Source organism: Protomyctophum parallelum, assembly GCF_964188405.1.
Source record: "Protomyctophum parallelum genome assembly, chromosome: 17".
Taxonomy (NCBI): Eukaryota; Metazoa; Chordata; class Actinopteri; order Myctophiformes; family Myctophidae; genus Protomyctophum; species Protomyctophum parallelum.
In genome coordinates this window covers 29,616,929-29,633,128 of record NC_139719.1, presented here as the reverse complement: position 1 = coordinate 29,633,128, position 16,200 = coordinate 29,616,929, and the positions used below count along the sequence as shown (strand labels likewise).

Genomic DNA, 16,200 nt, shown 5'->3' with positions numbered 1-16,200 from the left:
TATCCCAGTGGTTCCCAACAATGAAATGTTCGTCCAGGACCCAAACTAGTGAAAATAGCAGATCTTCGGTTATTTTCACTCCTAACTTAAACATTCGTTTTCTAATTCTTTGAATTTGTTTTTAATTCATGTTTCTTTTTTGGGGGGGGGGGATGTGTTTTGTTAATGTTTTGAAATAATAATTAAAAACAAAATGTAGAAAACAAAAAATAAATAAAGGGTGCCATAAAAATGGGGCTACGACCCACAAATGGGTCCCGAGTCCCGACCCACTGTTTCGGAAACGGTGTACTCTCCTATCCTTTTTTTCCACTGGGAGGAGGCCTGTCTGCCTGGCCTGCTGTGCTGTTTGAGAAGCAGGTCAATGGCCCTGGAGCTCCCATCCACACTGGGTTAGTGTAAATAGGATAGCCATGGTTCAACCATCGCCTCTGGCCTTGGACCATGACACTTAACTGTATAAACACACATACAGATGGGTGCACTTGCGCACGTGCATGCACACACACATACCCACGTCGTCTTTCTCAGCCACTTGCGTATACTCAGTGACACACACATGCACGCGCGCACGCACACACACACCGTCTTTCTCAGTCACTACTGTATACTCAGTGACGCACGCACGCACAGACACACGCATACTTTGAATTGCAGCAGATGTTACAGATCATCATCTGACACAACAAGAGTCCAAGAGTGTGTGTGATTGAATTTGTTTGTTAGCCTCACAGTCGCCAGACGCGAATCTGCCGGTGCAAAAGAAAATGCTCGCGGCAGTGTGTGTGTGTGTGTGTGTGTGTGTGTGTGTGTGTGGCTGTGCACATGTGTGCTCACTCCATGTGTGCTGAGAGTCTTCACATAGCATCCCAGCTTGCCCTCACACACACACACACACACACACACTCTCTATTTGTGTATAAGCATGCCCATGCATACGTGTAGATGTGAGAGTGAGAAAGAGGAAAAGTAATTTTCCCCGAACAGCCCAATTTATCCTATCTTTCACAACAGTGTCTTGCTCTGAAAATACAAGCTCACAGTGTTGCGACACACATGCAATCATTAGAGTATAGAACTATAGATCCCTGGGGGACCCTGGTCAACAAAGTATGTAGGATTTGTATTGTAATAAGCTATGACAGTTTGAGCACAGCACGTGCAATGGTAACACTTGCATTAATGTCACCCACACACTGTCTCTGTTTGTCTGTCTGTCTCTCTATCCCCCCCCCCTCTCTAGCTCTCTTAGGTGCACATATACTATAGTAAAATGACATACATCTGTGCATGTGCTACTAAGTACCAACTACACATGCCCTGTACCTGTGTTCTCTTTGTTTCTCAAACTTCTTATTTTTTATATATATATTTATCCCACGATTTCATCACGATATCACCCAGTGTCAATTCTATGTCAATCTAATGTAACACACACACACACACACACACACACCCACACACACCTACTATTACTACTAGAACTCATTCAATATATCTACTGTTATTTATAGTCTTTGTATCTTTCCGTTGCCCTCTCTGTGAGCTGTCTCCCTCTGTTCTCTTTGTTGTCTCCACCAGGCCGAAGGCATGGGGGGAGAGTATGTTTTGCACTCCGTCCGTCCGTGTGTCCGTGTGTCCGTCCGTCCGTGTGTCCGTGTGTCCGTGAGCAGCTAATCTCGGCCACCGTTAACCCGGTCGATGCCAAATTTTGCACACACACTCCCTGGATGCCAACGATGAACCTCTGCCCCAAACTTTCCAGAACGGCCTGTTATAGCGCCACCAGGAGGCCGCTTTGTGCAAAACAAGTTTTTGCACAGTACACCTGGCCGAAAAGTGTTTTTACCTCTAACTGCACGGATCTGTGGATAACTTTGTATGCCAACTCCCTAGAGGCCAAGGAAAAACCTTTGCCTGGAATTTTTCACATCTGCTCATCCTGGTGGAGACCTGTGCCCAGAAGGGCACTTTTTCTAGTTCAGCCTGGTTTCCAGTGAAAAAGTTTGCATTACTTTTATTTAAACCACAAGATATGTTGAATATTATATATATTGGATGTCGACGTTTCCAGATGCAGGCCATGTCAATTCAATCTTAGATTTCCAAGTCAAATAAATGAATCTTGTGAATGCCCTAATACTAGGCTACTTTGTCATAGTGGTGTGTCACAACGGCCCATCTGCTATGTGTAAAGTGGTTATGTGTGTCTGTGGGTTTTAGAAATATTGAACCAATGAAAATAATTAACACGTTTTTGACTAAATAACTACCATTGGATCCAGTGATTCGGTCGGTGGCAGCGGGAATCACACTGCTCAGCAGCACAGGCACTCACTCGGCTAGCGCCTCGTGTAAGTTAGCCTCATGGGGGCTCAAGCCCACCCGCTGATGGCAATGATATTCAACATATCTGTTGTTTGCATAATGTCCAATTGTACAATGGTAGCATTTTTACTATGGTGATTGAGTTTTATTGTCTCACTCTGCTACTTTGTGTATCTTCTTTCCTTCTTCGTCTGTAGTTATTCTGGGCTGGCGAACCTACCCCTTGAGTCCAGGGGCAGTGACAGCATCTCGGCATGGGAGATAGCCCAATTGGAACTGGTTACAAATGTGTACAATACAGTGAGAAGCTGTGTTGTCATGTTATTACCAAGACACCATAAGACAGTGGTTCTCAACTTTGATACCGTGGACCCAAACCAGTGTTATTTTTGTCGGCTAAACTATGACGATGTTCGTCTGCCTCTTTTCATTGCCAAAAAACTAAGCTACTGTGACTAAAACTAAATATATATATATATTGTCAATTTCAACAAATAAAAACTAGACTAAAATGTTAAGGAGGGACTAGGTGAGAAGAGAGAGTATTACTAAAAACTATATAAAAGTTGGCTGTCATAATTAACACTGACCCACGACTGCTGCCGGGGTTCATTCCATAGCCATCTACTGTATTCAGGGAGTAATTTACACTGGGACAACAGCTGGATATACCCGGTAGAGTAGACAATTTGCAATTGTCTTGTTCTCAGGACCTGAATTGAAAACAACAGGTTCATATTTCCATAAAGTACACGTAAAGGATCCCAGCAAGCATGATCAGGACCTGGACGTATTAGTGACGTCTCTATTGGGGCCAGATCAAGTCAAACCAATTAAGACTATAGTCAGATCTGGCCCCGAATATCACCTGATTTCAACGAACATAAATTCTGCCCACTAAGACAGACGTCCCTGGATGAATCAGAGAGAGTCCCATAGAGACCAGATCAACTTAAGTCATATAACTAGTCAGATCTAGCCCAGAATAAGCTATATTATTTTAACTGGTGAAGACGTCCTGGAAATGACGTAAAGATCATCCCCATATGGGCTGTGATCTGGCCTAGTCCTGAACATCACCAGAGTTTTAATTAAGGTCTGGGGGAATCACGACAATCCATCTTTAAGCCCTATTCATGAATATTCAAGCCCTATTAAAAAATAGCTGATCTACAAGCTTGCAATATGTCAAGATGCATTTCTGATTCTGAGCCTCATCTGTTGTCTTTTATCTTTAGGAAAGACAGTCCACTCCAAAATACTAATGAAGAAAAGTTGAATGAAGAAAACAACTTACTTAAGTTACTGTAAATTGTTCCTTGCAATTATAGTTAGGATTTAGTTTTCTAATTATTGTGTTTTCCAAATCCTAAATCCTTTCCAAATGTTAATTTCATGCAAGCATTTTCTTCTACAAAGAATGTGGTCATAGAGTAGCATTTCGGAGTGAAACCTTTTGTATAAATTGACATAACATCTTTTGAGTCCAGAGCGACATTTAGTCTGTTTACAAAACAAACAAAAAAACATTAGGACAGCTTGTCACAAAAACACAAAGACTAAACAATTTATACATATCCACTCTTAAGTGTGAAAGGTCCTTGGGAAGATAAAATGTTTCCATCCTAGTTGTGAATAGATACTCCAGGAGCGCTTGAAAGCAATGCTGTTTCTGCCCTCATCGACAGTTATTCAAGTGTCCAGTGGCCAGGAGAGCACCTCTCGTATCTAAAAAGTGCTCTTTTGTGTATTTTAACACGGTATCACTCTTTAAATAAAACATGGGTGTATCTTTGCGGTTCATTTTATTTATTTATTTAATCTACTGGGCTCAATAGCATTTGTTCTGCTTTGAAGAGAAACCATGGTCCCTCTATTTTATACTGCATTGTCAGATTGTTTGTCCCAATACCATAATTACAATATTCTTACATAATAATTATTATAATTAATAATAAACAATAAGGGGTCTACGCCCTTTGGGCTTGACTAATAATATTAAAAGCAGTGCCAATCTACCAAAACCCCTTCATGCTTCCATAGAGGGGGGGAGGGGGGGGGGGGGACAGTTCCCTGCCTCAGGGTAACGAGAAACAACACAAAATGTACCACTGGTCCAATTCCACCGGAGCAAGCGCTGTCTGGCAAGGGTGAACTGTGTTCTTGTTCATTTTCCATCACTGTCATTTAGGGATGGTGGCCATTAGCATGCTTAGTTGAGGTCCACCTTTGGTCTAACTGGGTCTCGCAAGGTCTCCAACTCTCCATGTCACCATTCCAGGAGAAACGATGTCCAACCACCGGTTTTTCACATGGAGGTTTCTTTTTCTTCCTCACCCACCATGTGGCTTCCATCACATTCACACAGCAGAGAATGGGATTTCTAGACTGATGGTTCTCGTTCTTGAAACCCCAAACCACTCTTCCATCCGCATTTCCATCCCCAAAAGTCCGTCCTCTCAATCATCATATGCTGGTCTGCAGCTCGCCGTTGAGCAAGGCAGTGTGGTGCGCATCCACAGTGTCGTTGTTGACCCCCATGGCGCCGGTGTCGTGGTTGAGCACCATCCTGGTGCGGTCGGCGGCACGGCTGTCGCTGCGCTCCACCTCGTCCAGGCCCGCCACCTTCTGGAGACACAGCACGTTCTGGAAACTCTTCTTGAAGTTGTTTGACAGGAAGGCGTACAGGACGGGGTTGGCACAGCTGTTGGCGTAGCCCAGGACCACCACGAAGTCAAACATGCTCTTCAAGGCGGGCGTGGGCCTGATGGAGCTGGTGACGGAGGCCACGTTGAAGATGTAGAAAGGCAGCCAGCACAACACGAACACGGCCACCACGATGGAGACCATGCGCGTCACCTTCCGCTCCGAGCGCTTGCGCTTGCTGGAGCCAACTCGAATGCCCGAGGACTTAACCTGGAGGAGAGCGAAATGGAACAGGTTTTATGTTCAGTGCTGTAAAAGGGACAAATGAAATGAATGAATTCAAGACATTTCAGACTGTGTGCATGGGACATCATGGAAGAAGCGTACATTTACTAAAAATAACAAATTCACAACCTCGGCTCAGTGAGCTTAAAGATCAAGATCAGATATTTTCTCCAAAGAGATTTTGGGGTAGAAATCAGCGGTCCTATCAAGCCCTGGGGGACTCTTGGTCAACTCAGAATATACAGTATTGGGTTTAGTAGTTAAGTGGTTAAGTCCTACATACTATGTACAATGAATAATGAATAAAGCGCATCTTCAAGCTCAGAACGCATCGCATTAGAGCTGCCATTGCACATGCACATGCATTTTACATGTGCTCACCTTGAATATAATGAGCAGGTAGCACAAGATTATTACAACCAGGGGCAGAAAGAATCCAACAATGAAGGTGTAGAATATGAAGGCCTTGTAGTAAACCTCCTCGGGCTCAGGCCACATGATCCCACACACGGGAACCTGGTTCAGGCCGCTGAAGACCATGGTGGGGAGGTTGATGAGCAGTGATACACCCCACACCGTGAGGTTAGTGAGCTTGGCCATCCGGGGCTTCCGCCATTTCGTAGATTTGATTGGGTGGACCACCGCCAGGTATCGGTCGATGCTCATTACCGTCAGAGAAAAGATGCTGGTGAACTGGTTCAGGGAGTCTGGGAGCATGACAAAAGCAGAGAGTGACAGATTGTAGGTGAGAGAGAGAAAAAAAGGTCGGCGAAAGTTAGCATAGTGCAGACGAGAGGGTGGAAACAGGAGAGGGGAGTGAAGCAGAGGGGAGACATGGAAATGAGGGGAAGGTGGAATAAGAAGAGAATAATTAAGCGATATATTGCTGCCTCAGTCTCAATAAAATCCCAAAACAATTAACTGAAGTGTGATTTGGTTTTTTTATGGGTTTGTTTAATGCCTCTCCTGGGTTTGTGAGAAAATTATGACCAGAGCATGTGAGCGGCGTGGAGACGCTCCTCGCTCCAGGGGGCTGTTGTCTCTCTCACTCATTCGCCCACAACCCCTCACCCCCCGTTCCGTTCCCCCCCATTCCATCGCTCAACTTAATTTGCCAGTGAGAACCGCTGCATTCATTAGCATGGTGGGTTACATGCTGCTTGCTTCAAAATAATTTAATTTCACAGTTGGGGACAATTAGGCAACCTTATCTTCATATAGTACTTTCTACTTTTCGTAGCCTACTTAAGTAAATTGTCATGCCAATACTTTTGTACTTTTACTCAAGTACATTTTTAATACGGTACTTTTTCCACCACTGGAAAAATAAAATCAATAAAATCAATTTAAACATGATCACTAGTCATGTGCTGCTCAGAATTTCCAGTTTTTGCGTCTCAAGTTCCAAGCCTTTGAAAGTGCAAAAAAAAGTCCCTGTGACCTATAGAGGGTATGCGCATGCATAAAGTGAATGGAAAATCGAGTGGCAAAGTGAGTTTAACATTGTTTAACGTAATTTAATGCAATCATATTGGACTTTTCTGATTGGATGTATGGGCTGTCGATGCCAGAAAGATGTTTTTTGCCACTCAGTAGGCGTTCCCGCATAACTTCCTGGTTTGATAATGATGTCACGTGCATAACCTCTATTGTACGTGGTAGCAATGAATGCAGTGCAGATCCTAGTCGTCCACAAGCCCTAGGTACAGTGACACTGGATGGTACGTACCTCTCCACATGTCCCCAGTTTCCTCTGTTATTGCAATATTAGATAACTATACGATACTATAACAAGTAAGACGCAAACGCGGGAAGCGAACGCAGCTCGTAAATTGCAATAACAATTAAAATAAATTACGTACTTTTTTTTTCTTTTTAGTTAGTAATTTTTTTAAGTTTTCTACTGTGTGTGTGTGTGTGTGTGTGTGCGTGTGTGTGTGTGTGTGTGTGTGTGTGTGTGTGTGCTACAGCTGCGCCCTCTGGTGGCGGGCGGGTGGTGTCACAGCGGGACAGACAGACACACAGACAGACAGACATGATCTGCAGGGTCTCATAGTTAGTGCTCAGTGCATTCGCAATCATTCATTAGTGGTTTTAGCAATGGTTTCTCCACCCACCTACGGTCCAGATGACCTTGCACAGCGCCTGTCCGAAGGGCCAGTGGACCAGAGCCAACTGCATGGCAATGAATGGCAGGCTCATCATACACAGGACATCAGCTACGGCCAGGTTCAGGATGTAGATGTTGGTCACTGTCTTCATCTTGGCGTAGCGCAGAATCACATAGATGACCAGTGTGTTGCCGATCAGTCCCACAGCACACACAAGGAAGTAGATGATGGTGATGACCACCGAGCTGGCGTGGTCCTGGTGATGCTCGCCCAATACTGTGCCATTTTGGAGTTCTGGATCCGACTCGTTCCCGAAGTAGCTTTCGTAAGACAGGGGCTCAGGGACAGAGAAGTTGGGAGGGGCTGGGAGGAAGGACCACTGATCCAGTGCCATGATGATAGGAAGGTGAGATCTGGAGGTGTTGATGGACTCTGGACTCCAAGACAATGATGTCCAAGAAACTCATCCAAGGGTTCTAGGTGTCAAAGCACAAGTTATGTGTTATGTCCATTTAATGTTATGGACCTATGATTTGTTTATTTGTTAGGATCCCCATAGTGCCCTAAAGTACAGCTAGTCTTCCTGGAGACCACATATATAAATTACAATAATTTTCATTACATTTTATAGTCCATGTACGTACATTTTATCAAGACATAAGACAAATAAAAATGCATTATTACAATCTAGTGCATACTCAATTTACTTCTATATTTGTCAAAAACTAATAATGAATAAACAGAACATAATAAACAAACAATCTAGTGCATTAAGTCCACATAGTGAGAATGTCAAAGTTAACACATTTCAGACTCTTGGATTGAATAAATATATTTATTTAGCATAAATCTATAGATCATAAATATTTAAGCATATTTGGCCGTGACGGCTCTGTCCCATTTAATTAATTCCCTGTAAGCATGAATTATAATAAATGATTTGCCAACTAGATTTGACAGGGAATGGAATGACCCTGACTCAAAATTGTGTTTTAGCTGACAAAAGATTATGGGCGTTTTGGATTGTAAAAGCTTCCATGTTGAAATGCAGCTGAAGATGCAGCTGCAATGGAGTTGATGTTTGTTATACGTGGACATAGAATAAAAAGGCGTGGTGCCTTGTTCTGCACTAGCTGGAGTTCTCTTAAATCTTTCTTTGTAGCATTCAAACATATTATTTGGCAGTAATCAAGCTGTTTGGTAGCAGTTTAATTAGATCAGATGTAAAAATGTTTCTGCATCGCCTTGCCACTGCTAATGACTTCCCCATTTTCTTTACACAGAATCTATGTGTTTTGACCAGGACAGTTTGTTAATTTGTCAAGGGTGATGCCCGCTTAGTTTCCGTAACGTGCTAGATGGTTATTTTATTCATGAATAGTTTGAGTTATGGCTCTCTAAGAGAATAATTTGAACCTAAAATACTAAGTTTTTCTTCTGAGGGCAGATATGTGGTTTGGCTCAAAATGCATGTGTGTTGTAGGTCTTGGGGTATCAATGGGAGAAGGGGAGGGAGATTAGAGGGTTTGGGGTTACCTGAATTTAGTTGTATTTGATCCAAGCGTATAGTAAGGGACTTGTCTTGGAAGAATTTGTCTTAGAGCAGTATCACATACCGATACCACCTATAGATAGATAAGAGTAGAGATAGGGGTGTGTGTGTGTGTGTGTGTGTGTGTGTAGGGGGGGGGGGGGGGAGACGAGTTAGGATGATTATATCTTGAGAATCTTATACTCCACTTGACAGAGGGAGAGAGCGAGTGGGGGAAAAGAGATGAGCGTGGATGACACAGCGAGAAGTATTGCTCATTTGACAAATACGTTCAGTATATGTACACCAGCCATGGCCTTGTGGTTAGAGTGTCCGCCCTGAGACTGGGAGATCGGGGTTCAATCCCTGGCCGGGTCATACCAAATGGGACCCAGTGCCTCCCTGCTTGACACTCGGCATCAAGGGTTGGTCCCGGCGACATACTAGTGTCATGTCCAGGGGGTGTAGTTGTACATCGAGCTGCCTCACACTACAGAAACAGGAGATAGGCTCCTGCCCTATGGGCCTCATGGCTCGGCAAGGTTACTATATGTACATTCCTTTGAGAACCATGGCAACAGTTGTGAGGCTATTGGCATCACGCTTTAGCCTTCAAATGTTGAGTTAGTCCTTTCCTCTCCTCTCTTCTTTCTCCACTCCTATTATATACTTTCTTTCCATTCCTCTCACCCCGACGTCTCTCCCATCCTTTCCTGCTCTTCCGTTGCTTTTCAACTCCACACCTTTCCTCTGTCAAAGTTTATTATGTTCTCTGAGTCAAATGAATCAAACTTCTCCAGCAATAGGCTATGCGTGCTGAGTGCACTGCTGTGCTGACAGGGAAAGACGAGGGCAGTGTGCTGCATGTGCTGAAGGCAAATGTTTATTTAATTGATCTGTGCGTCAAACAGCTGGTATAGGACATTGTTACGGCTACACTGACCCCTTTTATCACAGCTGGTCATGCAATAATAATGAATTAATGGATAGGGAATGTGTCATTTTATTATTGATAATACAATTAACATGCAACATTTTCTTGATTTGAATAATAATCATTGTAGCAGAAGCAGAAGCATTGCCTGCAGGACACTATGGCTATAACACTCGCTCATATGTCTTATAGTTATCTTATAAGTTGTAATCCATTTTTGGATACACTCCCTGCAAAAGTGTCAACTACATGATTGATTGAAATAGAAATAGCTGCATTGTTGTTCATTATCCAGTAAATGAATACATATAAGTATTTATCAGCACAATGTTTGAAATGATGGCTACACCAAGTATCAATTGCTTAATAAACTTGTGTACAAACTGTACATGTGGGGTCTACAGTATACAGTTCCCTATAGGCAGTATTTGCATCTGTTTTGTGCAGATATACTGATTGCACCAGTAGTAGCCTGCTGCCTATACTGTATATGTTCAAGTAATAAAAAAGCTTTCAGCAATTTTTCATCCAAGCAATGCTTATACATATTGTATATGCTTTACATAAGTATTGCAGGAGGCGTGTGTGCGTGTGTGTATGCGCGCGCCAATCCTTGGAGTTTATTAGAAAATACTAGAATAGTATACGTTATGGAGTAGTCTCAAGCCTTCAAATGGAAAGTTAAATTCAAATTGGCTACTTGTGATTATAGGTATTATATATATATATATATATATATATATATATATATATATATATATATATATATATATATATATATATATATATATATATATATATATATATATATATCCCCCTATCTCAAATGGCAAGAGAGTCATGTGAGAGTGGAATTTACCAGTGAATGTTTCCTCCAGCAGTCATGTTGAGTTGAGCTCCTCCAGGGTGATTAGGTGAAGATCGTACCAGGAGCCCTGCTGCATGCAGCGGTAGCTACATTGGATTTGCGCTGTGTGCGCACCACGCTTCTCCTGGAGAGAGGACGAACGGCCGCCCGTAGACTACCTGCGCGCTGTGACGAGTTAATTGATTAAGATTCATTTACCACGTCATTTAAACACCACAAAAGATGATTTGATTGCATTTCATATTAGACATTTAGAATCCAAAACAAACCCTCCACGCCAATAGCCCATGTCTTGTCGAGTTTGGCTTGAGGATAGGCTAATCATGAAAATTGTCCATGTTGTCCGGGCAAAAATCATGTTCCATATGACTAAGGCACGTGTTTGCGTAAAAGGCGAATGACTGACACCCGGCCGTGTTATTACTGTTATCACAAAAAAACTGCAAACTGTTTGTTTGTTTGTTTTTCAATGTTGATTTTCAATGTCACATGTAAAATCAAGTCTCGATTAGATAAGTCGGCGCGGAACAGTTCAAATTGTAGCTGACGGACAGGTATAGGGCTAATAAAGTAACACCTGTGTGAAATCGACATGGTTACTTACCGTAAAACTCTTCAGTTAATTATTATATAGATATAGTAGCCTATATCCATAATGGCAAGCATATTCCGGTGAGTCCAGCCCGCGGGCAGCGGCATTTGAAAGCCTCCAGAACGCTGCATATTGTGCATGCCGTGGAGTCTCTGTCATTGAACCTGCTCTCCCATTACGCACGCGATGCGCTGTTACTTTACCGCCCCTTTTAATCTGCTATGTATTTTTATTTATGTAATTTACCAACAGTATAATCTGAAACAATGTATTATCGAAAGTGAAAAATAACAGATTTTTTAAGTGCTACGAAATGGTGACCAAAAGCCACAGCAGCGTGCGAAAACTGTCAGATCCAGTCATCCAGGACTGAGAGGGGGGGAGAGAGAGAGAGAGAGAGAGAGAGAGAGAGAGAGAGAGAGAGAGAGAGGGGGGGGGGGGGGGGGGTGGTAGAGGGAGCGACTGGTGAGGTAATGAAAGATAACGATAAGTATAGGGTCCAGGTGGAGAGAGACAAACTGGTGTCTCTCGTGATGCTCATGTGTCGTTCATGCGTGTTGACTGTTCAGTTGGATGCATGAGTGAGGGCCAGTGGTATAGGCTATACTTGCCACTTGTTGCATGCAGATGGCTGGTCCTTTCCTCCTCTTCGTGCCTCCTTCACGCCTCCATGCAGAGTGATGCCTCAGTCTGTAGCCTGTATAGGCCTGAATGCGTAGCAGTTTATTTTCCTTTATGATGGATTGAAGTCAGAGTGGATCCATAGGTTAAACCCACCCAGACAGCAAGACTCAGCGTAGGCCTAATTAAGGACGAGACGATCCCGGAATACTGTAACGAATGTCTCCGCAGACCTCTTCCATCTTTATTAGACGGAAGGAGCCCGTTTTTATAGGAGTGCGCTGGAACATGATGGTGGGACGGTGGGAACTCATGAGAAAATATCCCCCTCCCCACCAAAGCATATACGGTATACCAACATAGAAATCTCAAGTGCTGTCCATGCAGAAGATTAATAGCCTAGTCCTGTTTACAGACATAATGATGAACGATGTTTTCTTCTATAGGTGGCCTATAATAGCCTCGGAACAGCAGGTCTGCATGTTTGTTCACCAATTGGTGATTCGAATTTCACTTCACTATGACGTGGTGGGATGCAATTAAAGGTTTTATGACATTCATTTTCATTTATTTTTCTTTTTCTTTTTTCTTTTAGGTTTTATGACCTCAATTACACCCAAAAAAACCTGAACTTTGAACATTCAGTGGATTTTCTGTGGTCTGAAGTTTTCTTTGGGGTTTGGAAGCCTTTTGAGCTACAATGAAAACAGGCAACACATTGAAAACAGTGACATCTGCTGGCAAATCCCATTGACATATATGGGATTTGCAGGCTCTTACATCACAAACTGCCGGCAAATCAGAGCACCTGTTTGAGCCAGAAAACCCCAGATCACAGAAAATCTACTGAATGTTAAAAGTTCATGTTTTTTGGGTGCAATTGAGATTAGAAAACAAAAAAATAAATAAAAAAATCCAAAACCTTTTTTTTAATGTCACAATCCCTTTAAGACCGACTTGTTCTTTTTCTGTATAGCCTTCATGACTGACTTTCCATCCAATTAGCCTCCAACCTTTGCTCCAAACATGACTAGACCTCACTCACACATGGAAGACATGTGTAAAAGCCGTAATTAAATACATAGTCCTATAGGCCCCTTTACATTTTAAAGGGACCTATAGGGGCTATGTTTGAGCATGAGCTCTGATTGGAGTATGGATGTGTGACAATGCTGACCAATATTATTGGTCAGCTGAGATGTGAATGAGGAATAGAATGGGCTGATTATCTGATTACAGCTGAGGTAACTATGTAGACTAACATGTTCCTGTATGAACTAACGCTGTGCTCCATTTATCTCTCACACACACACACACACACACACACACACACACACACACACACACACACACACACACACACACACACACACACACACACACACACACACACACACACACACACACACACACTATTTAATCATTCAGTTGTTGTTTTTCTATTTTGTAAAGAACACAATGAAAACAATCAGTGCATTAGAGAAAATGGAGCCATTACGTTTGTGCATCAGCATGCATCTCCATCGACATAGTACTCCTAGGGGTTTGTCATTTGGCCATATCATATCCAAAGCAATGGGAATTGCAATAAATGCATGAGGAAAGACGTTTCTGGCTGCTGTCATCTCTGCTCTCTTCTGTCCTCAAAAGCTGTCCTTGTGCATCCTCCTCAAACGGAGCCACAGCGTTTTCATTACCACCCCCTGGCTTTCTAAGCACACAGTGTCTTGCCTGTGACAGATTCAGACTCGCTGCTCGAGAACAGCGAACTGTGACACAAAGTTTGGTGCCAAGTGATTCTGAGGGAAAGTAAGAACCTTACCAATAAGGCCTATTTATTACCTTGGTTCCTGACTGACAATTTGTATACAGTGTTCTGACTAATACTGGCCTTACCGTTACGGTTACGGCCAGTCATAACCCAACTATGGCTGCAGGCTGATAAATGTAGCTTGTGTGTCGCCGCCTACTTTGTGCAACCAGTGCAGCCTAAAAGACATTCCATTGCCATTGAAAGGCATTGTCAGAATCTTGCAGGTTATGTGCTAGCCATGATTCATGACTCTCGTATTCATACGAGAGTCATGACGCAACTTCACCCTGGTTTTTGCGAACGCTACATTTACAAAGAATTAAAATATATAAACATTCGCATTTCAAATATAAAGTACTCACAAAGTGTCCCACGGGTGTTAGTTAGTAGCAGCGCCAGCGATTAGAATTTCTGCATCCCGCGTTGTTTAATAAAAAGCATTTTTATCCAAGGTGTTATTTTGCCATTGGCTTTCAACTACGCGCCCCTATCGGTCGGGAGGAGGGTGGCACTCGGTGTGTTCGATATAGGTAGGCTGACCGCCCTGCCAATACAGACTAATAGGCGAGTGCGCTCCCGGTGTGCAACTGTGGATTTCCCAAACGAACCCCGTTTGAAAAAAGTAGCCGGGGAGCTCGGACAAAAATGCTTTTTATTAAACAACGCGGGACGCAGCAATTCTAATCGCTGGCGCTGCTACTAACTAACACCCGTGGGACACTTTGTGAGTACTTTATATTTGAAATCTGAATGTTTATATATACGGAAATCTTGTAAATGCAGGGAGCGCAAAAAACAGGGCAAAGTTACTGCATGACTGTCATGATAATCATCATGGCAGTCATGTTCCAGGGCTATATTATGTGCCTGACAGATTCTGGCAGAATCAAAGTTTGGTGTGATCGACCCTAACCCAAATTACCTTTCAGGGATCTAAGAGTTTTGTGAATTTGACCCCATTAGACCCATTCACTGCAGTGCAGACACGGGGGTGAATGCTTCCGTCAACATTCATTTACAAATGGGGCTGATTATTAACCAACAATCATATTGCAATATTCTTGCCATTATTTTAATACTTGGAATCAGCTGGAATTAGTCCTGAGTTTCTGCATACCATAAGAATAGTTTGGTTTATGAAGTTGTCTGATTTATATTACATTTCCACAGATCCCTATAGCATTGGTTCCCATGGCATAAGTGAGGAATGTCAATTTCCCCATTTTTATATGGTATCTTGTATGCTTACAGTACTGTAGGTCTAGTATTAGTCAAAAAGTATACCTGCAGTTCAAGAGAGAGGAAAAGTAATTATGCCAAAAAAGCGGCACAGGTCTCCACCAGGGCAGGTTAGGTTGTGGCATCCTGGTGGCACTATAATAGGCCAATGTGAAAAGGGTGCCATTTTCTACTTACGCCTTGGATGATTTGAGGCATTTTGTTCCAAAAATGTGTTTTGCAAAAATCCACCTGTTGGTGGCGCTATAACAGGCGCTATAACAGGCCAATGTGAAAAGGGTTGGATATATTCCTCAGCCTAGATATATTCCTCAGTCTGTGCAAGATTTAAATTGCACGCTGCGTTCATGATTTGAGCCTTTTTGAGGCAATCCTGCAAACTTTGAAAGCCAATGTTAGCCAATTGGATGGAATATGAAATATCGGACAGATCCGGCTTGAACACATGACTATAGAGATAGTGTGTAACGATTTGCAGGATTTTTGGACAGAATCTGGAGGAGTAATATCAACAAATGTGTTTTTCAAATGTCGGCCTCCTGGTGGCGCTATAACAAGCCATTCTGGAAAATTCGGGGTAGAGGTTCATGTTGGCATCCAGGGAGTGTGTGTGCAAAATTTGGCATCGACTGGGTTAATATCTTATTAACTGATTTTAGTCTTTTTGATTCCAGAAGCCATCATCATGTCTTCTTTGGAGGCATGTTTTTTTTTTTTTTTATCAAAGTTTTTTTATTAATGTTCACACGAAAATATTATACAACTTTTTGAACTTTTTTTTCCCTCCTTTCTTCCCTCCCCTCCCCCCAGAGTTCCCGCTCTGAAAGAGCCACAACCCCGGTATCTTGCACCATATGAAATAAAAGGCACATACAAGTATACATAGACATAATAGAAGACTAATAGAAGTATGTATAATAATAATAATAATAATAATAATAATAATAATAATAATAATAAAAAAGAATATGTATATAAAAATAAAATAAAACAATAATAATAGTAATAAAAATAAAAATAAATTACAGTAGGGTCAGTGTAATAAGTTAAGGATTGTTGATGTCAGCCGCGTTCATCCTCTCAATGTGTGTCAAAAAAGGTTGCCAAATGGTGTAAAATTTTAAAGCACCGGCGTACCCTCTTGTGGAGTAGCGAATCTTCTCCAATGTCAGATGATGTAAAACATCATTAACCCAAGATTTAAAGGTTGGTGGTATTTTCTCCTTCCATTT

General features: G+C 42.4%; 1 protein-coding gene across 1 annotated transcript; it reads right to left on the bottom strand.

The window, feature by feature from the left end:
• Positions 1-4,006: 4,006 nt before the first annotated feature.
• LOC310874189 (somatostatin receptor type 2-like) lies at positions 4,007-11,438 on the bottom strand. The gene is made up of 5 exons (XM_083786895.1): positions 11,308-11,438; positions 10,695-10,868; positions 7,377-7,846; positions 5,641-5,966; positions 4,007-5,244 (listed from the first exon to the last, which is right to left on the bottom strand). The coding sequence occupies exons 3-5, from the start codon at positions 7,762-7,764 to the stop codon at positions 4,795-4,797; spliced, it is 1,164 nt and encodes a 387-aa protein (XP_083643021.1). The 5' UTR covers positions 7,765-7,846; positions 10,695-10,868; positions 11,308-11,438; the 3' UTR covers positions 4,007-4,794.
• Positions 11,439-16,200: the final 4,762 nt, after the last annotated feature.